This window comes from Crassostrea angulata, chromosome 5 (genome assembly GCF_025612915.1).
Source record: "Crassostrea angulata isolate pt1a10 chromosome 5, ASM2561291v2, whole genome shotgun sequence".
Lineage (NCBI taxonomy): Eukaryota > Metazoa > Mollusca > Bivalvia > Ostreida > Ostreidae > Magallana > Magallana angulata.
Window position 1 is genome coordinate 12511691 of NC_069115.1, and position 27694 is coordinate 12539384.

Genomic DNA, 27694 nt, shown 5'->3' on the forward strand with positions numbered 1-27694 from the left:
TTTTCTACATCGAGTTAGTTAACTATAATGTACAATGAACACTGCGATCAATAAATTAATCAAACAAAGATAGTTCAATGAAACAATGCGCCAATCAATAAATATATTTTTTAAAATATTTTGATTAAATTATAATTATTTCATTTAATAGATGTTTCTTTAAATAAATCAACCCGAATGTAAATTACAATATTCCATGTGAATCTGTCATTGTCATTTTAGTATCTTCAGAGGACTGTTGCAAAATTAACAATTTAACGACAGTTAGTCATAAAACACAATGACGATGTTAAATAATAAGACAACACGTAGGGTACCGTGTATGAATGCACTCACAGAGAAATTGGATAAAAATAGATTAATTAATGCTTAATGGTTGTCATCGTCGCAAACCACACCCAATTTGTACAATTCTTCTCTACCGGCGGGTCCCCAAATCAAAGTTAGGGGCATCTAATAACGAGCATAAGCAGGCAACTAACTAAAACCCTGGTGAAGGCTATGGTGAAAAAAACACTTGAATCTCATGTATTATAGAGAATGATCAAAGTAAAAAAGTCGTTAAGAAGACAGTAGTGATATTTTTCCAATAATTATGATAAAGAAGCATGTAAAATGTCGAGTTTGATAAGGTGTGTATGTTTAGGATCTGCAGTAAGGCCATCTAAAGCATTTGCCTTGCAGATATATATCAATAATACTATGTGTATCGGACTGATGGTTGAGAATTATTCATTTCATTTAATGACAGTATGTTTAAAAGAGTTAACGTAAGTCTGTTTAAAAAAACCCATTCAAGCTGTGATGAAATTTTCATGATCTTTGATTACTAAAGTACAAAGAAACAGAACTAAAAATTGAATTTGACAAACTAGACCACTGTACTTCAAAACTGAGAAGGAAATATCGACAAACAAAATTATGAAAGGAAAATTCAATACACCCGTGCACCTATCTACGTTGAATCAATCCTCGTCTATTATTTAACTTTTACTTGGTTGATCGAGTTCCCCAATGAACGGGTTCCAGGTTGATCAAGCTTGAAATGTACGCCATTTTGTGTTAGCTACATCAGGTAGCTTGGTGGAACAGAAAGTAAGTGCTTTTAAAAATTTATATATATGTCGTTTGGTATGTATTTATGAATATTTAAAATTCAAACTATTGATTGTTCGTTACTTTTCAAATACTGTTGTGTTTAAGATTCAACCTCAATGAAATTATCGTAGCTTATTAGAAAGCTTGGTGTCTAGATACCCACAGCAGAATTCGATCTCAAGTCCATTGAATTTTTATCTATATTTAGAAGGGTACGGTACTGATGTATCCTAGCCCCATCAGTGGCATATCTAACTGTAGCATAAAGCATATCTCCCTCGTCACGTAAAGCGCAAATTGTCCTTTTCTTTATAAAATAGGACTAGTACTTACACTAGAGGCCACAGAAAGAGTTTTGGTTCATTTTAGCGGCTATCTGTACCTTGTGGAACGAAAAGAAAAGTGATTTAAAGTTAAACCCTCGCAGCCTTGAAATTAACAAATACACAAAATAAAGGAAAACAAACTACGCGTACATGATATCATTTTTATATGGTGTATACTGTTCGTATCACCATATGTCATAACACAATAACAATGCAATGGGCATCCCTTAAGTGTTACTTTCAGGAAAGGTCTCCGGGGCTAAAATCTTGTGATATCGTAAATATTACATCTTGTCTATATGATATTGGTTTTTCAACTTTATGTTGCTGTGCTGTGAAAAACAACATTATTATAGTACAATATATGACACATTTCATGTTACTTTTACGAAATATCTCGCTTGTTGGTTTTGCTATGAAAAGGCAATAGATGTCTACAGGTATCAATATAGCATTAAAACATATATATGTACATGTATTAAACATTTATTCAATATATATGCCTTAACAATTATTTTTGTAACATTTTTTTGTTCCGCAAACTTTCTGTAGCCAGCTTTGCATCAATAGGAACATGTAAATCAATCTAAAACCATTAAACACATAAGGTTTTAGATAAAGAATATCTTCTAATGAATGTTTTACTGCAAGACAATGATTAAAACCGCGCAATTCATAAATCAGTTACGGTTTACAGTAACATACTATTGAGATTTTAAAACAGGCAAACGTCTAATATGTTTAACATTATAAACATTTTATCTACTAACATTATTTTGTAGAAATCAAAGAGAGTCAGAAAATTTTAGCCAATAAAACATACATGAATAGAATTCTTAGAAAAGAAATTTTAGGTAATTTTTAAATGAATTTTACCTTAAACGTATTCTTTCTTTTGATTTACATCACTGAGCCCTATTCGTTATAATGTTAATTTTTAGATAAAGACATTTCTAGACAAACCACATCAAATTATATATATATATATATATATATATATATATATATATATATATATATATATATATATATATATATATATATATATATATAAAATCGAACCGTTAGTTATAAACATGTATTTTTACTTTTTCCTGTGTTATCTTTTTTTGTTCAGTCTGATAATTGTTCTCAATTAGATAAAACTAAGAACAAAGGTCTCAAATAAAAGCAGTCTTACTCAGAAGAGCGTAGAGAGACACCTTTTTTATTCATATATTCTTTATTTCTTTTGGTTTTAAAATTCCAACGATACCTTATTCATTTCAGAGTCACGCATGCTTTCTTACGTCTTATACATTGTGAATCTAGTAATACAAAAAAAAGTTTTACAATTAAATTTGCAGCTACAAAATGAACACTCAGTATTGCCTTCAGGATTTGGTACGGTGCCATCATTGCGAGACCCCGGACCCCTCTTTACACTGTGGCATTTGTAACATCCATTTGTGTAAATCTTGTGAGGGGGAACATATATATTTCTCAGATCAAACTAAGGAACATAAAGTAATACCATTTCACAGGCGAGGATGTATTACTAAATGTCAGAAACATTCCACAAAAGTATGTGAACTTTACTGTGAACAATGTAACATCCCAGTTTGTGAGCTGTGTACTTCCTGTTTAGAGCATAAAGGTCATGACTTTGTTGACGTGATGAAAAAAATTGAGAGCATTAAAAATGTCATGCAAAGAGATTTACAAGAACTAGACGAATGTATTTGTCCAAAATATAAGGAAATTGCACTATTCAACACACTTCAAATGACTGATCTTAATCAAAACTCGAAAACATTGAACACAGCTATCAAAAAACATGGCGCAGACTTGCATAAAGAAATAGATACAGCTATCACGAAGCTGAAATCAAATATTGATGTAATGAATTCTAAACACTCGGCTGTTTTAAAAAAGCAGGAAAAGGAAATCAATTACACTTTGTCTGAAATCACTCAGAGCATTGATGAACTGAACAAATTACTAAACTCCAATGATATAAACCTTGTCTTTGACTACAAATCCAGAAATGCTGAATTCAGAAAACTGCCTCCTAAATTCACAGTATCTTTACCCAGTTTTATCCCTCAGAAGATCAACAAAGAACAGCTTTATCAACAGTTAGGTTCTCTGTCAGAGTTATCTATTGAAACAGAAACACAGGTCTACACCATGGATTTCCCAGGTGTTGAGGCTTCTCCCCTTGAGAAACCGTTTATTGATGAACCACATATCGTCGCGGATATAAACACAAAGCGTAGAGAGTTTAAAGGTTTACGAAGTGTATCCTGTCTAAGTGATGAACAAATATGGGCGTCTGGATATGATGACAACATTTTGAGACTCTATAATCTGCAGGGAGATATAGTGGAGTCGATCCAAACAAGGTCAGAGAACAGTCCATGGGACATAGCAGTGACAAGGAGTGGGGATCTAGTTTATGCTGATAAAGATGATAGAACTGTGAACATAGTAAAAGATGCACATATACGAACAGTGATCAGACTGCAGAGATGGATACCTCGCAATATTTGTATTACTTCCTCTGCTGATCTCCTAGTTTTGATGATTAGGGGAGAGGAAAAGGATAAAAAATTAAAGAACGTGAATTGGTATGAGGATGACGAGAATGAGGACGATGAGATTGAGTACGATGAGGAGCAGGAAGAAGAAGAAGAAGAAGAAGAAGAAGAAGTTGTACGTTTCTCTGAGTCAGAAAGAAATAAACATACGAAAGTTGTACGATTCTCTGGCTCTAAGGAGAAACAAAGTATTCAGTACGATGGAAAAGGACAGCCGCTTTATTCCTCTGATGGTTACTCTAAATACATATGTGAGAACACGAACCTCGATATCTGTGTTGCTGATTCCACGGCCTGTGCAGTAGTGGTTGTAAATCAGGCCGGGAAACTCCGGTTTACTTACAACGGTCCTCACTTTGCTCCCAAGGGATCATTCTATCCACGCGGCATTACTACAGACAGCCAAGTCGAATCCTGATAGCAGATCATTTCAACGAGTGTATCCAAATCGTGGATCAGGACGGACAATTCCTCCGCTACATTGACAATTTTAAATTACACTGGCTTTACGGTTTATGTGTAGACACTAAAGACAACCTATTTGTGGTTGATAATGGCTCAAACAGAGTTAAGAAAATCCAATATTATGATATGTAAACATGCTGTGTGTACAATATGTAAACAAAATGAATGTATTTATATTTTGGATATTTCAGTCAAATATCCAGTTAAGACTTAAATTTTTCGGTTTTTTAATGACAAAAGATGTCTTACCAGTAAAATTCATAACTTAAATCAACAAATTGCTGAGTAAGGACCGACCTTTAAGAGCCTCTTTTATTGAACACTATTGATACACCCCGTTTGTTATATTTTCTACTCGAATGATATAGTATGCATTAGCATACATTGAACACACTGCAATAAAAAAAAATTGTATAAAGCAATATCATGTGATGTGAAAAAACTATGTTGTCTTTGTCGTGGCACTGTGTTTTGCTTCAAATCTGTTGAAGTATGTTTAGTGGGATTTTCAAAAAAAATGTTTTGAACTAAATTACCGCAACTAAATTGCTTACTTTTGGAAAGACTTTATTGCGTGGACCCTGAGGTCCACGCAGAAAATATATAAGCGAGGTTAAACCGGATGCTATGGGGAAAATTCAGCCTGCGCATGAGCTAGCCTGGTTCCTGTGCGTAATGGGTAGCTCAGGGAAGCAGGCTAGCTCAAGTTTATCTGAATCGGGATCGGGATTCCATGCCATATGCACACATAAGTTCAAAGGGCGCTGTAATTGTAAAGTTGTCGGTAAACAGTAGTCAGTACAGAAACAAGTATTCCTTTTAAAGAAATAATCGGCATGTGATATGAACTGTCAGTATTATAAAATAAGTTAATGTTATGCCGAAACTACAAGATGCATCAAATAGCATAATTTGCAATGTTTTGTTGTTTTCCCATCGTCGGTGACCCACGTGTGATTCATATCGATTCTCTCCATAGAAAATTTGTGGACTCAAAACCGTGGTTTGCGACGATGTTGTTTTCCGTATACACATGTAACTTAACTTTACTTTTATAGTAGGTGAGGCTAGAGTACTTCCCGATTAAAAATTTTTAAGCATTTAAGTGTGATTGAATAATTATGTCACTGTATAAAAGTTTAAATCTCAAGAAAAATGCATCAAAATATGAAATTAATTTAAACAAAGCTTTCACTGCATAGTTAACAAAGTAGTGCGAATCGTAATGTGTGCGCAAATAGTAGAATTCGCCGAATGCCTGATACTGTACATGCAGACTTCATTAATAGATAGATCATAATTATTTTAGAGGTAAGAACCCTTTAAATTCTGAGATAGAAAGTAAGGGCTATAAATATACGTAATCCAACGTACAAATTTAGTGGTTAAAAGTAGGCGGCTAGAGTCGGTGGAAACTTTGATAATCTTAAGGCTCTCACGTTTTCGTTGGAAACAGATGCAAAGGGTCCACGTGTTGTAGTCCTTTTTTTAAAGGACAGCAACTTGTAGCACAATATAATAATGGGGTGCAACCTTTAACAAATACAGGAAGATGGGACGGGATCAAGATCATAACTTCATAGTTTTTTTATAATAAACTGTTCAACCAGAACGAAAGCAAAGGTACGACAAGTACTTATTATTCATGACCTAAGGCCAATGGTTCTTTAATCGGAACAGAATTAATGTAAAATATTTTTCACTGTAATTTACCTTTCGGGAAGAATAACACACTTTTTTGTTTTTTTAAAACAATTAGAGAGCCTGTGTAACTCGAAGCTTTCTGAAATGATAACAAGACCTTAAAATTTTAAATAAAATAAATAAATGTTTTCCGTTCATTTATCAGTAGGCACGCTTTAGGACTTATAGATATTTATCATATGACAGACTTTAAGGTCAGACGCGACCTTTCTTCCATGATTTTCTCTTCTTTTTTTCGATCTCCACAATGTAAGATTTCCACTACGTAATTAAGGTCTTCCGTTTCCAACGGAAGACCTTATAGTGATTGTAATGTTTCTTATTATTAAGGTCTTCCATTTCCAACGGAAGACCTTATAGAGATTGTAATGTTTTTAAGGTCTCCCGTTTTCCAACGGAAGACCCTATTGTTTTCGTTCGGTTTCTTTTTCCCTATTATTATTATTTTTTTTCTTACAAAATTTGTGCAGGCGATTTCTCGAAAATGGCTTAGTCGATTTTCGTGAAACTTTCAGATCTTATAGATATTAATCCGAACTTAATATACATTTTTTTATTTTGATGACGTCATTTCCGTTCTTGAGAAAATGACGTTTTAACGATTTTCAGAGGGTCGGCTTGTCCAGGGATCTCCTCCTAAACGGTAAAAGATATTGAGTTCAAACTTTCAGGGATTGTAGACAAGAGATTGTAGATGTGCTATTTGGCGTTCATATTTGTCATGCTCAAAAGGCGTTTAAGCTCGCCTGGTCCCGAAAATTGAGACTAAAAAAACGTCGTAATTTTTACTGGTTTTCTTAATTTGTCTCTTTTCTGAAAAATATTTTGTTAACACTTGTAATGCAAAAAAGATTAATTTTTACAAGACCTTTCATTTGATATCAAGAAAAAGGGGCTGGCCCCTCAAATTAAGGGACCAAAGGGCTCTAAAGTCTTTCATCTGTAGCCCTTTACTGAGTGATATTTTGTGAACAGTTATAGAAGCAACTAGAGCAAAGCTCGTTGCAAAGCAACGAGTGGGTCTTCCGTTAATGTCGGAAGTAAAGCTGGAAGTTCCTGTCAGAAGCAGAGCTCTTAAACCAATAACAAAAGTAACTAAAATAAAAAGATGAAAAAATCGAATTATTCCTGGTACGACTTAACAAAATACGAATGATTTTATGTATGACTTAACAAAAACCTTTCCGATTTCAAGAACGACTTAACAAAAAAAATCCGAATTTGTTCAAGTACGACTTAACAACTATTTTAGCTACGAGTTAATTTAACTTTTAACTTTATGCTATTTTTTAAACCAATAGCGTGGAATCAAAATTTCCGGAAAAATCAATTTTTAAACCCCAATATCTCTGTAATGAATCATCCGATTTTAAAACGGTTTTCAGTGTTAAATTCAGCTTATTTAGCTCTACAAAATACATATACGTTTTTTATTTGATCAAAAAATTCAAATTTTCGAAAAATTTGATTTACTTCCGGTTTCGACCGGAAGTGACGGATTTTTATTTCCAGCCTTATTACAGAGGTAAAATGATCAATATATAAGCTCTAAAAATTTCAACTTTCTATCTTGAATCGTTTTTGAAAAAAGCCGCAGACAACATGACTTTTTGAAAATTTTAAAAATGACGTAACGTAAAAACGGAGGAGACGTTGCTATAGAAACTTTAACATCTTTGAGCCATTATAATTTCAAATTATCTCTGAAAGTTTCATAAAAATCGGTCAAAAACGTTTTGAGTTATGAAGCCGAAAAGAAGTCAGAAAAAAAAAGAAAAAGTATAATAATAAAAAGAAACCGAAGAATAACAAGAGGGTCTTCCGTTGAAAACGGAAGACCCTAAATATGTTTATCTTACAGTTATGTATCCAATGAATGTAATGATTTATCATGTGTTACGTAATTAGGGGTTTTTAAGGGCCAAAAGTCCAGAATTTTGATCACCCATATCTCAGAAAGGAAAAATATTTTGAAATAAAGTATAGAAGTAAAGATGCTCAAAATGATGTACTAAATAATATGCAATTTTCAAAATTTCGTTAAATGGCCCCTATAAGGAGTTATGGGATCGCCCCCTGAAACGTTCTTTCCTATATATCTCAAGAACGGTAACAAATTTCTAAACACTTGTTGAACAAAATGTGTTGAGATTTAAATGACCTTTTATTTGATATCAAGAAAAAGGGGCTGGCCCCTCAAATTAGGGGATCAAAGGGCTCCAAAGTCTTTTATCTGTAGCTCTTTACTGAGGGATATTTTGTGAACAGTTATAGAAGCAAATATGTTTATCTTACAGCTATTTATCCAAGCAATGTAATGATTTTATCGTGTGTTACGTGATTAGGGGTTTTAAGGGGCCAAAAGTCCAGAATTTTGATCATCCATATCTCAGAAAGGAAATATATTTTGAAATAAAGTATAGAAGTAAAGATAGTCAAAATGATGTACTAAATAATATGCAATTTTCAAAATTTCGTTAAATGCAGTTAAGGGATCGCCCCCTGAAACGTTCTTTCCTATATATCTCAAGAACGGTAACAAATCTCTTAACAATTGTTAAACAAAATGTGTTGAAATTTAAATGACCTTTTATTTGATATCAAGAAAAAGGGGCTGGCCCCTCAAATTAGGGGACCAAAGGGCTCTAAAGTCTTTCATCTGTAGCTCTTTACTGAGGGATATTTTATGAAAGGCTATAGAAGCAAATATGTTTATCTTACAATTATGTATCCAAGCAATGTAATGTCATGTGTTATGTAATGAGGGTTTTTTAGAGGTCAAGAGTCCAAAACTATGACCATCTATATCTCAAAAAGAAAAAATATTTTGAAATGCAGTTTAGAAGAAAAGATGCTAAAAATGATGTACTTAACAACATGCAATCTTCAAAATTTGGTTCAGCGGCTCCAATAAGGAGATAAGGGACCGGCCCCTAAAACTTTTTCTTCTAAGATATCTCAAGAACAGTGACGAATTCTAAACACTTGTTGAACAAAGCTCTTACACCTGTAACAAAATAGTATCTGGCCCCCTAGAATGTAGACCCTGTTTTTTGTTATTCTAAATCATGTTTAACTGTTAAATAGCAAAATCAAGATAGAACAAATTCTAAAATCAGACGGAAGACCTCCTCGTTGCTCGCAACGAGATCGTGTCTAGTTTATTATTATTTTTTTCCCATTTTTTGTCCACAAGATATCTCAGAGATGGCTGGATCGATTTAATTCAAGTTTTCAGGAGTGATAGAAAATGATCGTATCTCGAGGCGTTTTTTTTTTTATTTTTTCAAAATCGACTTCCTGTCGTCCGCTTGTCACATCGAGATCTCAGAAACGATAAAGATTTGAACATCCAAGCTTTAAGGGATGATAGACCTATAGTTGTAGATGTGTTTAAACACTTTTGTTTTGTTCGTCGTAACTTCCGGTCGTCACCGGAAGCACTTCAAAAAATTATGTTTTAACGCATTTTATTTCTTTTACACAAAATTGAAATATAAGTATAAGCGCTTTCATATGTCATCTATCCGATGATTATTTGAAAAAAAAAATTACTCAATCTCAAAATCTCAAATATCTCAGGTACTCTTTTTAAAACAAATATTATTACAGCGAGATCTCAGAAACTGTAAGTGACCAAGACACAAAACTAAAATGGCTGATAGACATTTGATAGAAGATGTGTTTAACCGCTTTCATTTTGTCAACCGTCACTTCCGGTCCACACCGGAAGAGTTCAAACAATTCAAGTTGTTTAAGAGTTTAACTGTTTTTGTTTGACAATATAAGATATGTTGATAGCCAATAAAGTCCTGTTTTGTAATGGTTAAGAAATACTAACTTTCATTTTCATTGAACACTTCCGTTTGTCCGTTTCCTGTCCCGAGACAAAAAACCTTGTTTCCTAGAGATTTCAAAAACGGTGACGACTTGAACAATCAAACTTAGTGGGATGATAGACCTATGTATGTACATGTGTATACACTATTTTGTTTTGATCGGCATAATTTCCGGTCGTCACCGGAAGCACTTCAAAAATTTGTTTTTTTTTTCATATTTTATTCATTTTACATAAAATGAAATATCAGTATACAATATTACATATGTCATCTATATAATGTTAAATTAGCAAATAAAGTTTACTTCCGGTGAGATATCTCAAATGTCTCTATGTAGCTTTCCTTTTTACAAATTTGATGTCCCCGAGATTTTTGTCACTGTAAGCGAATTAGACACGAAACTTTAATAATTGATAGAAATTTGATTGGGGATGTGTTTACCGGGTTTAATTTTGTCAACTGTCACTTCCGGTTCTTACCGGAAGGGTTCAAACAAATCACGTTTTTAAAAAGTTTAACCGACTTTCTTGGGTGTTTCATCTAGCCTGACAAACAGTGATGTACGCTGAGCAAATTTATGAGAAATACCAGCTTTTGTTTTAATCACTTCCGTTTGTCCGTTTCCGGTCCCGAGACAAAAATATTGTTTCAAAGAGATCTTAGATTTGGCAGAGACGTGAACAACCAAACTTTGAGGAAAGATTAACTTATGATTGTACAAATGGTTAATATTTTTGTTTAGTTCGGTGTTACTTCCGGTCGTCACAGAGAGTACTTCAGAAATTGATTTCTTTTTCATTCTCGTTGTTTTACATGTAAGTAACGTCCGTACATGTATATATCATTCACAATAATTATCATATCCACTTTTTTCTCTGTTAGAGAAGCAATGTCTCACAGTTAAATTGATACATGTATATCAAAACGGAAGACCTTTTTGTTGCTTTTGCAACAAGAGTCTAGTTACAAAGTTATGTTTTTATGTTTTATGATATTTTAAAAGTTGTATTATAATAATTTCAAATGAAAAAAATATACTTTGACTTTATTAATAAACATTCAGTTATATGTTGCATGCTATTTAAAGAAAATTTCAAATTTTTCCTACTTCCAAAATAAACTGGTAATGTACACTGAATATTTGGGCATAAGCATGTTTAAATGCAAATAAAGAAGAAATAATTTATCATGGAAAATTATTATAAACTGAGGAATGTCGCGTGTCTTCCTAAGGGAGATCTGGGTGATGCAGTGTAATATTATTATTCAATGAATTTCATTGTTTCCTGTTATTACCTTAACATTAAGATGTCCTATACAATTTATTTCATTTTTGTAGTCAGGTGCACTTTCTTCCCTTGTTAAGGAGAAATTTTGAAATGAATTACCACCTTTTGGGCAGTTTGAAAAACCAGAAGTTTATTAAATGTGGCTAATTTTCAAAACTATGAATTATATCCTATCCACTTAAGGAGGTATGGGACATCTGTCGATATTAACGTAGATTAAAGTAAATTATAGTTGAAATAATAACACTGGTTTCAAATTTTACAATATTTATTTAAAAATAGCTTTCAAAAATATTGGGAGAGGTATAAATTGTAAAACCCCGAGCGGGATTCGAACTAATGACTTACAGATTGTCTAACCCATTGTGCTACGCTGTAAGGTGACACTATTGGGAGAAAACTACTTATATAATGACACTTCATTTAATTGTTTATCTCGATAAACAATACGTCTCAACATGGAAGTGTTTCACACTACCTTAAATGTGTCAAATAACTCGCGGTTACTGGCAGCTTGTCTCAAAATTAGTCCAAATTCAATCATGTGAGTTGTGAGAACTTTCCGCCCTGCAGACAAACTTTGTTTAAATATGAAAATAGAATGTAAATATGTAAGTGCGTAAATAAATTGTTTAGAATATAAAATTTACGTGTAAAGAACATGTCATGTTAATACATTATCAGTAAATCAATAAAGACCGGAAAAATAACATACATTCCTTTTCAGAGTTGCATGGATATTCTTTTTCAGAGATTTGAACACATCTATCATATGAACATTTAGTAACGAGGACCATGTACAGCTACATTTGTAAATTAGGATTTAAAATTGTGTATTGCCGCTTTTAAATTTAATGGAAACTTTTGAATATCATCATATTTATAAAAGATACAAAAAATATCTTTTGCAATATTATGCAGTGACAAGAATTTAACAAAAGAAAGTAATCAAAGATTTTAAAACTCAATCGTAATCGCATGTTGACAATATGCTTTAGCTGTGAAAATAATAGAACCTACAGATCTCTGAGTAATCATTGAATCTTCAATTCAATTCACGACTTCCTATCACTGTTACTGGTCCATAGACGTTTTACGTGAGCAGATCAGGGAATCTCATTATTTAGATCTGACAGGTGTTATAGCTTAATTTTCACACATTAGAATGCAAATTTAAATTGATTCGCATAAACATAAATATGAAGTCGAAAAATCTAAACGGAACGGAATATGTAAAAATGTTTATATTATTATCAAACGTTTTACTTCTGCTTGTACAGAGATTTGTAAGTGGAAAACAAATGGTGTGCATTGAGGGTTTTTTTCTTTACATTATTACATTTAATTATTGGTGCCTTGTATGTTTATGTAAATGTGAATTTAATCATTTATTTATAAAAGCATTTTTTTTTCAAATGTTGGATTTTCGTATATATTTGAGATGTATACCGTATGTATCTTTTATTTATAGATGTGTGCGTTTGAAAATTTCATAACTGAATTAAACACTGAAGTAAAATTGAGTTTAATATATCTAGTTTATTATGATTCAGTAGACAATAATACATATATGTCCTGAAAAAAGACAACTTATTTCTTTATTATAATCGTTTTCTCTTTGATTCTTGATGTATGTTTTGGTATTCTTTGCGTTGAATATTGCGTTGCGTCATTGGAGGATGTGATCTATTTGAATTCGCAATCAAAATGTCTTCCAGCACTATATATAGGAAATTTCGCCACACACGTAGAGCCTTTTATATAACAATCATATAATAATCATATGCGTATTATATTTGTACCAGGTCATATGAGTATCATAAGTGGCGGACCATACAAGTATTTTATGAACATATGTGGATCATATGAAGCAATATACACATAATTCAAAATCTTCAATATGAGGACCACATGCGTGACACGTGTAATCAAACGAGAATCATATAAAAGAAATCCATGCAAATAATTTCTAAACTTTGTTTTTTTTTTTAATTTCAACAAATTAGATATTTGAATTACATCTGATAAGTAGAATTCAAATGAATAAAATTTTGTAAACACGGTATATATTAAGACTTTCATATATAATAATGACACAAATAGAGGCAAATCCCTCTCACAGTACTCATGAAATGTCATAGTACGTGATTGGGATGGTTTTGATACATTATTATTCTTTCCCAAGCTGGTTTCTCTCTCTCTCTCTCTCTCTCTCTCTCTCTCTCTCTCTCTCTCTCTCTCTCTTTTCAAACATCAAGAATTGCAGTCGCAGTTAGAATTTAATCTGCTATTTCATAGAAAGGTTTATTACATGTTTATCGCAATATACGGTGGATAACACTCATGGGATAAATTTTTGATATTCCACTGCGTTCTTACGCCACGTGACGTCATAATTAAACATTACGTAGGTTCAGGCGGTTGATTGACGTAGAATAAAAAAGTGAATTATTTTAATTCAGTTGAGGGGTGTTGAGATGTAAATGTGTTAAAGAATATATCTCATGATTTGCGATGGTATATGGTTTTTATCCATCTCGTTGTGTGTTTTCTAGAAAACACACAACTCGTTGGATAAAAATCATATAACATCGGAAATCATGAGGGATCCTATATGTACAGTTTACTAGTTTCCGGTTGTAACGTTATCAGGTCCTGGTCTTATGAATAAACCATGCAATCAAGTATGAAATACATCGCCATTTTGTATTATCTACGACAGTTAACACCAGGAAGCAGGAAGGGACAGAAGGTTTGTCATATTTTCTGTATTTATAAACAATAAAATTTCTTAATTGGAATTTAAAGTTCGAAATGTTTCAATATTCGTTCAGTTAAAAATACAAAATCGATGAAAATGTCATTATAACATGCTGAAAATAAAGGTATGTGTATGTCCCCGAAATACCAGACATTATTTTTTTCATCATGATGAATTTAAAACTATAAGTGACAAAATATCAGCTTAGAGTTAGGAATTATCCAATAAAAAGACAATTGCAATCTATCATCATTGAATAATTATTAACAAATCATGCATGTTATCAACAGAAGGAAGTTAAGGCATTCAATAGATTTGTGTCAAAGATTGTAAACACTTTACCTCTATGGTAAAAACATGGTTTGAAAAAGTACGCACAAAGAACTAGAAGGGAAGTATATATATATATATATATATATATATATATATATATATATATATATATATATATATATATATATATATATATATATATATATATATCGTTAACCCTGAACCCCAAGAGATGTACATTTCAATTTTTCATTTTACATTATTGATGTTTTATGTTTTTTCAACAAAACAAATATCTCGTTTTAAACCATTCTTTGCGAATGCATTATATGTCTACAAAAATATACATTGTAAGTATGTGAATACTAAACATATATGTGCGTGTATCAATTGTAAATATAATGTATGAAAAAACGGGTAGTTCATGAACGAGGAAAAGATATCAGTTACATAGAAAGTGCGTTTTTTCACTTAATACAAAAACTACCGTTCATATAAGGAACAAGGAACAATATTACTCAAGTGTAAATAGAAGGGGCATTAACCAATGACAGTTTAGCAAAACAATGTGTAACTTGAATTGCTTTTGCAAAAATCTAAATGTTATCCAAAAAGGTAGAAATGGTTATCATATTACAACATATTACAGCAAGGCTAACAATGTAATTTGTGAAAACGCAACTTAGATCAAAAACACCGAATAAGTTTTGTTCTTACGGTTGTGGGCATTTTATACTACGCTAATCTCTGAAAGAAAAAGAGATATGCATATGAATTACTATAAAATCATGCAAACCTTAAGCTTAAAGTTAAATTTAATGGAATTTTTCTTCACTAAATAATTGTGTATAGCTTTAGCTAACAAATTATCATTTAAAACTTAAGGCAAATTTGATGGGTTTTTTAAGCCTAGCTTCCTTAATACATGATCAGAAAATAATGGCGTCAAATAAATAATAATCGTTTGCATGTGAAATTGAATGATATATGAATGTGTAACTTTAAATGGATTGATATGAATGTATTGAAAACAAAAACTAAAATAGAATTCCACATAAACCATGTTTACCATACCATGTTTAAGGACACACGCAGCGTCCCTCCGTTTTTGATAATTTGCCTTGATAAATTATTTCTTCTTAATTTTCATTTAAACCTGTTCATCTAGGGTGCATTACTTTTTTTTTTAATACTTTTTGAATCCTTCTTTTTATATTACGCAAAAATCAATTGAATGCTTATTTATAAAGTCATAGTATATATTTTTCAATTGAAACTATACATCCGAATAGTAAAATATCATATGACATGAAAATATAATTTTGGAATTTCGTTGTAGATATCTTAACATTTTGACAGTAGGAAAAATAAAAAATAATGGAAGATAGGTCGCGTCTGACCTGGAGATGATTTTAGACATAGATATGACTACAATGTATTCATTTTATATACATATCGGAAAAAATGCTCCTTGGTATAACAGTATTCGATTCTTATATTTAAATTAATTTTGATGTTAATTTTCATGAAATATTTTTTATCATCTCTTTAAAGCCATTAAATACTAGTATACGGTTTTTGTCGGGGGTATGAATTTTTGATGGGACAGCAATAAAAAATGTAATTTATTACGCTTCTGCTGCCAAATAAATTGCCTTTGGCGGGAATTTTTTTTAAATAAAAAAAGATATGTTTTAACGAATATATTTCAAAAGAACATAATCATTAAAATGGTTATGTAAGTTTCAACTTACCATTAAGCATTCATTTGATCAATATCAAATACATTTAAGACGCGCTATGACGTTTACTTGTGCTCATACGCAGTGATCAAGGTTAGGGTTGAAGATTGAAGATAGTTGAAATCATATTGAAAACAAGTATTCCTTTTAAAGGAATGATCGACATGAAATATCATTGGTCAGCTCTGTTTTTATAATATACGCTGCATGCAATAAACTATATATAGCACTGTTTTATTGATTTCCGAAATGGCAAGGCATGAATGATCTTTACTTTTAGAAGGCGAATTATACTTCCAACTAATATTCTTACGCATATGTGAATAAACGTGATTTGAATCATTATGTAAGTAACTCTATAAATGTTTTATTTTCAGAAAACGGATAAGATTATCGTTTTAGTAATCTACGTCTAATTAAAAATTTAAATAAAGTTGTCATTGCATAGTAAATAAAATAATGCAAGGCGCAATGCGTGCGCATATAGTTAAATTTGCCAGATGCCTCATATGGACACAACTGTGATCGGCCGAAGCCGATCACAATACACAATAAGTATCTAAAGTGACTTTATAATGTAGAAATGACGTCATAAATATTGCCTTAGGGTATAAGTTTACTCAGAATGAAAAAAAATTCACTGATAATAATGGAAAACCATTTATTGTGTGTTAAAGACCTATCATGGTAGTGCTATTTTTCACTTCCAAAAAAGTAGGTCAATGACCTTCTTTCTGAGATAATGTCTGTTTAGTGTCACTGCCATTCATAAACTGAATTTCATTTTTGAAAGAGTTTAGCCATTTGTATTATTTTCACAATTAAGAAAATCTTAATCATAGGGTAAAATTGTTAAGGATTTTTCTTGAATTAAAAAAAAATATGGCCATTATCTCAGAAAGTAGGTAAACTCGACAAAACAAAACACTTATTAGGCTTGTTACTGATTGTTTACAGATATTTGTGGGGTCGATAAAGTCCATAAAAGACTCGGCTTCGCCTCGCCTTCTGTGGACCGACCCCAAATATTTCTGTAAACAGTCAGTAACAAACGTAATAAGTAATATTATTATTATCATGCATATGGTCTTTATCGTATAATAAATCTAATTTTACTCTGTGATACTAATTATAACAAATACAAAATAGAGATCCCATTCATATTACAGTAGATGGTTGGCCATGGATCCTGAGTACAGCCTCCATGATGTGGCACGGTGTCATCTTTGTGAGAGTCCGGGCCCCCAGTTACACTGTATCATTTGCAAAGAATATCTGTGTAAATACTGTAAGGAAAAACATCTTTCTGATGAATTCAAAGAACACAAAGCGGTACCTTTGAAATTTATTTCTAAATGTAAAAAACATTCTTTAAAAATATGTTATCTTTTCTGCGAACGTTGTAACGTTCCACTTTGTGGGGAGTGTGTTTCTTCTGGGAAACATAATGATCATGACTTTGCTAACGTAGTGGAAAAACTCGAAAACAAAAAATGCGTTTTGAAAAAAGATTTAAAAGAGCTTAAGAAAAGCATTTATCCTAAATATTGTGAGATAGTATCTGGTTTTCCAATTCAGAAAGCTGATCTGAATAAAAACTTTCAAAAATTAATAACAGTTATCAACAAACATGGAGAAGAAATGCGCAGAGAAATAGACAATGCTATGAAGGAACTAAAAGCTGATCTTTTTGAAATGAACTCAAGACATCTTACCGCCCTAGACTGGCAGGAAGATAAAATCAAACATAGTGTTTCTGAAATCACACATTTCATTTCTGATCTGAATAAATTACTGAAGACCAATAAGATGAATAAAATTTGTGCTTACAAATCCAGGAATTCTGAATTCAAAAGATACCCCACAAAACTTCAACTCAGCTTACCAAGTTTCATCCCTCAAAAGATCAATAAAGAACAAATTTATCAACAGTTTGGATTTCTGCCAGCGTTATCTATCAAACCGCTCATTGATAAACCACAGATCATTGCATCTATAAACACCGAGTATAGAGGTTTAAAAAATGTGTCCTGTCCAAGTGATGAACAAATATGGACATGTGGTTTTAATGACATAGTCATGAGACTCTACAACCTGCAGGGAGAGGTTGTTAAGTCAATCCAAACTAAGACCCTCCAAGGGCCAAGGCACATGTCAGTGACAAGGAATGGAGATCTAGTTTACACTGATGAAGATGCTCGAACTGTAAACATAGTAAAGAATACACAGATACATTTCAGGGTCAAGGTCATCAGACTACGTAGGTGGAGACCTCTTTATGTCTGTAGTACCTCGTTTGGAGACTTCTTGGTTCTAATGGACAGTGATGATGAAAGGCAAACAAAAATTGTGCGTTACTCTGGCTTCAAAGAAAAACAAAGTATTCAGTACAATCCCATGGGACATCCTTTCTATGTATCCGGATTTTCCCCTAAATATATATGTGAGAACAGAAACCTAGACATCTGTGTGGCTGACCTTAGAGCCGGTGCATTAGTGGTGGTCAGTCAGGCCGGACATATCCGGTTTACCTACACCGGTCCTTCCTCCAAAGCCAGGAAAACATTTAGTCCAATCGGCATTACTACAGACAGCCAGAGTCGAATACTGACTACAGATTGTTACAACAACTGTATCCACATCCTAAACTACGACGGACAGTTTCTCTGCTACATTGACAACTGTTACTTACAGGATCCACGTGGTTTATGTGTGGACACCAGGGACAACCTCTTTGTCGCCGAAAGGTCAGGTAGAGTGAAAAAAATCAAATACTGCAGATAATTAAACTGTGTGAATTATATTAGATCAATACACATGTAAGTTTACTTATGCTGTTGACTTTACTTAGTGAATATTATTTGTGAACAGTATATAATATGTAAAGAGTCTGAATGAGACATTTATTTTAGCAACTTACTTTGTGAAAATTAAATGTGTATATATAAAGTACATGTATCAGAATGTTGATGAAATGTTTTGTAATGTCAGTTGTATATTGGCGTTTTTCATATAATTAGAGACTTTTGAATATAATTATATCATATAATCATAATTATATCTCTAATGTTCTTTTGCAATTGATCTCAGTAAAAAGAATTTAACAGACGTTAGTTATTAAAGATTTTAAAAATCAATTAATCCTTGTCTCATGTTGACTTTATGTTCTAGCTGTGTTAATATAAAACCTACAGATCTTTTGATAATCCTTGATTATCTACTTCAAAAACAGAATTAAACTGGGCCTAAGAAAAAAATGGTTTGTTTCCGCTTTCCCAACCGACCCTAGCTTTACCGCCGACTCCAATTTTTTTTAAGGATATTTGAAAGAAAATCGTTTGTTTCCGTTTTCATCCGATATGGAAAAGTTTTTACTCACCATTTTGGTCACAGAATCGCTTGTAGCAGTACTCTTTTCCAATCAGTATAACTCAAACGTTTTTATTCAAAATGGTTGTATGTTCCCAAGTGTTGTAGATATTGGTAATACTCTAATCACTGGCAGAGGAAGAATCTGATATATAATATCGTTTTTCTTTGGTTTCTTTAGGCCACCTCAATAGTCAGGAAAGATAAAAAGTATTTCTCATGTTCAACCATTCGGCAGAGTCATTATATAGCTTGCATGTATTGATAACATTACAGTACTGCTCAATACACACTGCAGTATCTAAAAAATTATATATATAAAATTCCGACCTACCGACCCAACTTTTTTCAGCATGAAAGTGGAAACAAACCATTATTATATTAGGCCTTGTTGTTACTGTCACTAGTCTGTAGAAGTTTTCTGTGAGCGGGTCAGAGAAGCTCGATATTAATATTTGACAAGTATTATATCTTAATGTTCACACATTAGAATTCAAATTCAACTTCATTTGTATGTGAGGTAGACATATTTTATCATTAAAAAAATATTGCTATCAAACGTTTTATTTGTGTTTTGTGTAGATATCTTTGATTGGAAACATGTGGTGCACAGGAATTATATTACTAATCCACAACCAGTGTTGACATGCATGTTAATTAAGTTTGAATTAAATCATTTATCTATAAATTTGAAGCATTTGTAAAAGTATTGATCTTTTTCAATTTTTGAGATGTATGTTTTATTTATATGTGCATGTATTTTAAAATTCACAACTAACATTTATTTTAGCAACTTATTTGAGAACTTCGTGAAAATAAAATGTGAATACATAATAATGTACATGTATTAGAATGTTGATGAAACATTTTTTAATGTCAGATGTATTGTGTAAACAGCATGTCTATGTTTAAACATTTTGTGTAAATAAACAAACATATTGATATATAAATGTTTGGAATTGTAAAGTATTATACAACACATTTTTAATTGATAAAAAAAGCTTTTATTTTTAGAAATGGATAGTTCCATCAACTTAACATGTCGTAAGGAGAACCATTCAACTGTACAGATAGGTTTTTAAAGCCTCTATATAGGCGCTTTTCATCTAATTATAGTTTTTGAATATAACTATATCATCAAAAGATAAACTGTTCTTTTGCAACTGCGCTCAGTATTAATAGACATTAGTTATCAAAGATTTTAAAAATCAATTAATCCTTGTCTGATGTTGAAGTTATGTTCTAGCTGTTTTAATAGTAAATCCTACAGATCTCTTGATAATCATTGATCATCTACTTCAATAACAGAATTAAAGTGTTGTTACTGTCACAAGTCTGTAGAAATTTTAATTGATTAGAGAATTTCGTTATTAATATTTGACAAGTACTGTGGAATCATCATTGTTCGTGGGAGGGGGGGGGGGCAATGTTGGTGGCTTTCGTGAGTAACCCTTGCCTATGAATTCACATCCCAACGAATGTATATACATGTACAGGCATTTGTTTATTTATTTACGAAGTAGAAACTGCTACCAACGAAATTACGTCCCCACAAACCAGGAAAGATTTGGTTACGCACGAACATTGATCCCCACGAATAAAAATGATTCAACAGTATTATAGCTTAATGTTCACATATCAGAATTCAAATTTGGCTTCATTCGCATATAAGGTAGAAATATTTATCATTAGAAAAATTATTTTGCTATAAAAGTTTTATTTCTGCTTGTTAGATATCTGTAAGTGGAAACATGTTATATTACTATAATTCACAACCAGTGTACTTAATGGTGTCATGTATGTTAATTAAGTTTGAATAAAATCATTTATTAATAAATTTGAAGCACTTGTAAAAGCATGAATGTTATTTCAATTTTTGAGATGTATGTATTATTCATTGGGCATGCATTTTAAAATTTCATAACTGAATTAAATACCAAAAAAATACAATCTTTTATAGTTAAACATTTTAGTAATTATGATTTAGTAGACAGTAATATAAAAAGGGAGGCAACTTATTTCTTTATGATAATTGTTTTCTCCTTGATTCTTGATGTATGTTTTGGCGTTCTTTGCGTTGATTGGTTTTCTGATCGTTGCGTCATCGGAGGATGTGACGTATTTGACCTTGCTGTCAAAATATCTTCCAGCACTATAGAGTTAGGTCCCTTGACAATAGTGAATTCCCACAAAACCCAGTAGCGTCCCTTGAGTTCGTTTGTTCCGGCGATACGTAAACTTCCGCCAGCGGTATGTGTACGAACAGTGGAGCGCCAGATATTGTCATTCCCTTTTTCAATTCTGCGACCGTTCACAACTGCTTTGATTATATCACTTGAACGAAATCGAATATTTATCGAAGACTCTTCTGGCAACTCGCGCACAAGTGGTTCTATTAACTGACAGTGAAACTGTGTTGCGGAAGAATAAATAACAGGAAATGGTAATGCGTTAAACATAGCACCTCTTGTGCAATCAATCAGGAATAGCAAAACTGGCTCGTAAGGTCCAAAATCACTTTTGCAAAATATCTGCAACTTGTAAAATCCCTTCTCTGGCAGATGACCTCTAATCTTAAGGATATTTTCAGCCTTCTCTAACAATATATACTTTTCGATATCTTTTATTTTGGATTCGGAATGCGTCACTCTACACGTAACAGGAAAATCTTTTCTTGTGGGTATTGTAAGCTCCAAATCACCGTCTTTAGGGCTTATAATCATGGGGGAGTCGGCCCCTGGCTCAAATCCATAGTCTTGGTAATCACAGCGAGATATCCAAATACCCAGGTGTTTGGGATATAAATAAACGATTGGCTCCGTTTGTCTACAACGTAAAACATACGACACAACCTCATGAAGGGTCGTGTCGTTTTGATCAGTACTTCCAAAAACTGTCAGTCGAAACTTCCCGACTTTTGGAGGGCGTACTCGAACTGAAAACAAGTTGTGGTCTGGATTTTGCACCAATGTGTATCTCTTCAGTATTTTGCCGTTAATGTCCGTTAAACGTGCTAAAACGTTATAGAGAGTTATAGAAGTTCCCTTTAGAAATACTGTTACGGATAACGTCACAGGAATCACAGCCTCGCTATGAGACACGAGCTCCACGCCCCATTTAAAAGCTGTGATTGTTCTGTTCACATGTTTACTGAACGCCTGCAGAGTAACCGGCTTCTGAAGAAGCTGCCATGGTCTGCTTTCTTTTCTACTCTTCTCCATGTATGGAAAATGTGTCGAAATTAACTGATCAGGATCGGTTAAAAAGTAGAAGTTTTCAAATTCCCGGATGTAATGACCCTCCTCATCAACAGTACCAGCGCCCAGCGTACAGTCAATCAAACACCACTGGCCGACCACGTGAACAGCATTCCAAGCGTGATTGGTCGAATGGGCGTACTTGAAAGGTTTTGTTGGGTTGTACCCGTATCCTTTAAGATATCCATAGATTGTCTTTACGGGGATGCTGGATAACCTGTAATTAAAAAATACTTTTGAAGTCAATGCAAAAACTACCGTAAATCCGAGGGTATTTTTCGCGTGTCACAAGATTTGCGAAAATTGGGGAAATCTGTAACATTTTCAATTTGCATCCGACATTTTATGCGATTTAAAAAGTTTCTTATAGAAAATGATACAGGATATAACTTCTGCGTATTCAATTATTTCCAATTTAAAAGAGGTCGCGAAAAAGCGAAAATTAGATCATCGCGAAAACAACTGGATATACGAGTATTACTATTTGAAAAGCATACACGGTATGTACGTTGACCCGATTCCAATACTTGGTAAACTTTGGTGTCTTCATTACCTGCAGAGTTCAGCAAAGAGTTCTGCGTAACCATAACAAAGGGCTACATTGGTATGCATCGTAAACTCAGCGGCCACTGGCTTTTTGTAGTTTTTTTTAGAAAGGATCGAAGATCTAATCTGCAATAAATAAAACGAAATACATTAGCCTACATATAAAATGCACATTTTTTATATAAACATTCATTAAATTATTTTTCGATCCCGTATGTAAAGGGCTTTTGTGTAAAAAAGAATCTCGAAAGAGACAACCCTAAGGAGGACGTGGGCCATCTTGTACATTTGAGGATCAAAATGTAAACATTTTCTGACCTGGTTTGTTTCTGCCCAAAACTGGCCAAAACTATTCTCAAAAGACCAAAAGGAATTAATATTTGGTTTTTCGTGTTATTTTATATGCAAGTTACGCATACACAAACAGAACATGGCTTTTTTATCATTTACAACAGCTGTAGAACTGCGCAATAAAAAGTTGCAAGACTTATTTTGAAGATTTAAACACCTGAAAAAATATGAAAGTGGTTCGTTGGTGTCTTCTCTACAATTCTAACATTGTTTACATTTTGATCCTCAAATGAACGATAGCCGTACATCCCCCTTCAGCATGACGTGGAAACAATTTAACTTTGTTGTATGCATTGAATTACGAGTAAATGTGTCAGTATTGCCTAAATCTATACAATGTATATAATTACTTGACATCCTTTGAGATTAAAATTCACGTTCACAAGCCTTTTGATAATAAGATTATAAAGTCGTGTATAATTTGTACAGTAGGGAATAAACACCATTACAAATTGATACATCGTGTTCGAAGAATCAAGTTAATTGGACTTATATGACATTTAAAATTTGCCATCTGCTTAGTACACAGATTTATACTTACTCCACGTGGTGACAGATCCAGTAATAGAAGGCCCGGACACGACCCAAGTTGGACTTGGAGGCTTTGGACAAATACCTGGACAGGTTCTGTAGGGAAAGCTCTGTGGATTTGGGGGCCTGTGAAGAAAATCCGGAAATAGTTGTAACGTGATGTGGAAATAGCGATTTATTCTTACAATGTAATTGTCATAACTAACTTACTTTGGCTGCATAGCTATCGACTTTTTTGAACATGGATATATCTGAAATGATGTCATCCCTTCTGAGAGTGGGCGGGGTCGGCGCTAGTTTCTCGTCAACAATTGGCTGAACACTGATGAGGCGGTTCTCTGATAGAGTTGTGACGTCAGAGATGTCACATCAAGGTTTGGAAGAGCATCTCCCCATCACGGTCAGCCACCCACGAGTTTAATTGATGACATCATATAACTGTCCAGTTGTTCTGTAGATATAAATGACATTGCATGGTAATTTTCCTTAATAAACTAATGCAACCTACTCACTCAAGTAAATAAAACAAATCATACTGAAGTATTAGATACATAATCATTTTATTACATGTACTATAATCATTTACTACATAAAATAAGACCCTATCCCTCAAGAGTAGGATTGTCGTGCATTTCTATATATAATGCATAGTTTATAATATAGAGGGTTCGACGACTCTTTCCACCTACTAGATAAACAGAAAGGAAGCCGATCATTATTCATCGATCAATTTACATGTAGCTGATTTTATATCCAATCGGTTTAGAGGAAAAGAGTTCTTTTTCCTCTGCAGAACTTAAACTTTAATTTCAAAAGGATATTTTTTTCTACAAAAGTCCGTCTTGTATGTATTTATATTATACATACCCAGTATATACTTGTCGATACGTGTGAACTGAAATACATACATCATTTTACCTGTTTTATTTACTTACCCCCCGCCCGTTTTAGAGTCAAATAAAGCTGATAACGAGAACTCACAATAAAACTTTATCATTACTTAACAAGAACTAAAATCTTATATCCTTGCTCTTACTTGGTAGCGTTGAAGTGAAACATATATCTTCTTAGAACATGGATTTGAATTGCACTGGATTATTTTGCTAATAATAAACTAACGTATACAAACCAGACTGAGTAGATGATTCTCCATTTCTTTACATGGTTTCTGACCAATCCATAACGCACCTTCGGTTTGTTTTAATTAACATGTAATGACGTTCATATTTTCCATACCAGAATATCTCATTAAAAAATCAAGCCACGATGTGGAAAACAAGTCCAGTTTCAAATATTCAAGAAATCGCAAAGCATTCCTTTCGATCACTACCTGAAATTTTTGTTTCGAAATTATTTCTATTTTTTACATGCGTTTTATATGGTTCCGATGAAAATCTCTTGTGAAAGGAAAGTTAAAAAACAAACACATTTGCTTTGTTTTAAAATCTCTCTTTGGATGACCAGGCACGCACGTAAAACAAAGCGACGGATTCTATAAGTGTCGCTTTAACGAGGCTGGGGGATGGCTGCCATATTGAAGCGTTTTTATCTCTACACAAAAAAGATTTTCACTTTAAGGTCCTATAACTCTTACATTGTACTGAAATTGTCTTTTGAAAAAATGGATATGATGGTATTGAAGCATTACTTAAAGAGTCAATCGATGGTAACCAAGGGATACAAGATGCCAAAAAATCATTTTAGCTGTTTTACAGCACCTTTTTAACTTTTCAAAGGGAGGTAACTTGTAAAACTCCAAATATTTTGATCAGATATTTTCTTTCTTTCTTTTTTATTTTAATTTCACCATCGAAAATATTTTTTTAATGCTCAATCTTTATTACACATGTATTGATTATTATCATGTTAAAATTTGGAAATAATCTTGTGGCTACTTTTTTTTCTTTGCATATTTGCATTTGTGTGAAAAATACATTTTTGGTAAAAATGTGATATTTTTCTTTATAACAAATAATGTTATGTTTTTGTTATTGTGTTAATTTTTTGTAATGTTATTGGTTTGTTTTGCGCTTATTAATATTTCATACATTTTTCATAATTTTTTTTTTTTACATAATGTGCAATTTTTTCAGATGCAATAAATGATAAAATTTATGAAGATTGTGATGTAGTCTTTCGCATCAAGATGTAAATTAAGATTATATGAAACATTTCTGCAAATTTAGTGAATTTTGGAGAATTTTTTTTTTTGACCCCCCCCCCCCTCCACCCAGCCTCCTTAAAAAGAACTCCGTACCAGCGCACTGCATGTTTTATTGTTTACAGACTTAAAAGACCACCGCTACTTCAAATTGCGTGGTCGGGGGGGGGGGGGGGGCTCTAAAACAGTGAAGCTATATTCTGTAAAAGATGGATTGTTTATCTAAAAAAAATCTTATTTTCTAGGCGCTCATGTTTAATTGTTATCAAATTAGTACACTTTTTGACTACGTTCTCAAGGTATGTGTAAATGCCCCCCCCCCCCCTCTCCTGATTTTACACTTGATTCCCCGCGCAGGCTTCTCCTTTAATTTACGTGCGTGAATACTTGACTTCAATTTATCTATGAGATGAATTGACATTTTTTTTTTTTTTTTTTTTTTTTACAACTTTTTTTTTTTTAATTTGCAATTTTTTGTAATTACATTTTTCACATTCATACATACACAAACACACCATAGATCATTAGTAATTATACTATAAAGTTGATACAATCAGGAAGAAAAAAAAAACTATGACTTCTGCTCTAAATCATGTATATATTAAATATTACAGAAAAGATTTTTCCATTCAGACCATATTGTAATATGTTTGTAAAAAAAAGAATTTCTAATTGCTAGACAACTTTCAATTTCATATCTAAAATGTAAATGACACATTAGTCCAGCAATGTTTGGGGTTTTTTTTTTATTACAAAGACATTGAAAAATATACTGTTTAGTAAATAGAATTAGAAAGTTAATGACTAAATTTGACTTTGAGAGAGGAGCCTCTCCGAATAATATGTTGATTACATTAAAACCAACTCTCTTTGAGACAGTATTGTAAATATGCATACTCAAACTATTCCAGATAGCAAGTACAGTAGGACAAGATGTGAAAATATGTTCAATGGTTTCAACTTCACTCTTGCAGAAAGTACAAGTGTCATTATCAACTAATTTTAGCTTTTTCAAGTAAGCTTTAACCGGAAGAAGTCTATATAATGTTCTATATTGTAACCATTGTATAGAAGAGTCTTTAGTGACCTTGAAACATATTTTAAACACATCCTGTAAAATTAATTCAGGATATCCTCTTTGTACAATAGTGGAATTCCATCTTCTAATTGATGTTGGTAAAATACCTACTGTATTAGTATTGAATAGTTTGTAAATATGCTTGGTACATTTCTTGTTTAAAAGAATTTCAACACAATGATAAGGAACAAAGGGACCAATAATATTGCTGTAGGTTTCCTTAAAGAACTTTGAACCTTTTACAAACTTTGCTACAGCCCTGATCATACTGTTGTATTGCATAAAACATATTTCAAAATTGAATTTCTTTTCAAAATCAGATTTT

The 27694-nt window shown here is 32.6% G+C and overlaps 2 protein-coding genes and 1 pseudogene across 2 annotated transcripts; 2 read left to right on the top strand and 1 right to left on the bottom strand.

Moving 5' to 3' along the window:
• The first annotated feature begins 2776 nt into the window (after nt 1-2776).
• Nucleotides 2777-4717, top strand: LOC128185955 (uncharacterized; annotated as a pseudogene).
• A 12531-nt stretch (nt 4718-17248) lies between these two features.
• Nucleotides 17249-20618, top strand: LOC128182925 (E3 ubiquitin-protein ligase TRIM36-like). The gene has a single exon (XM_052851704.1). The coding sequence runs from the start codon at nt 17259-17261 to the stop codon at nt 18858-18860; it is 1602 nt and encodes a 533-aa protein (XP_052707664.1). The 5' UTR covers nt 17249-17258; the 3' UTR covers nt 18861-20618.
• Nucleotides 20619-20626: 8 nt separating this feature from the next.
• LOC128182926 (kyphoscoliosis peptidase-like) lies at nt 20627-25322 on the bottom strand. Its single transcript, XM_052851705.1, has 5 exons — nt 25260-25322; nt 24341-24581; nt 24141-24256; nt 23256-23374; nt 20627-22919 (listed from the first exon to the last, which is right to left on the bottom strand). Exons 4-5 carry the CDS (start codon nt 23312-23314, stop codon nt 21461-21463), a joined length of 1518 nt encoding a protein of 505 aa, XP_052707665.1. The 5' UTR covers nt 23315-23374; nt 24141-24256; nt 24341-24581; nt 25260-25322; the 3' UTR covers nt 20627-21460.
• Nucleotides 25323-27694: the final 2372 nt, after the last annotated feature.

Bases quoted from the DNA above. Each gene is read 5' to 3' on its own strand.
- LOC128182926 (XM_052851705.1), bottom strand. From the start codon at position 23,314: ATGCATACCAATGTAGCCCTTTGTTATGGTTACGCAGAACTCTTTGCT. The intron at 22,920-23,255 runs GTAATGAAGACA...TTTTAATTACAG, and splicing joins CTCTTTGCTGAACTCTGCAG to GTTATCCAGCATCCCCGTAA.
- LOC128182925 (XM_052851704.1), top strand. From the start codon at position 17,259: ATGGATCCTGAGTACAGCCTCCATGATGTGGCACGGTGTCATCTTTGT.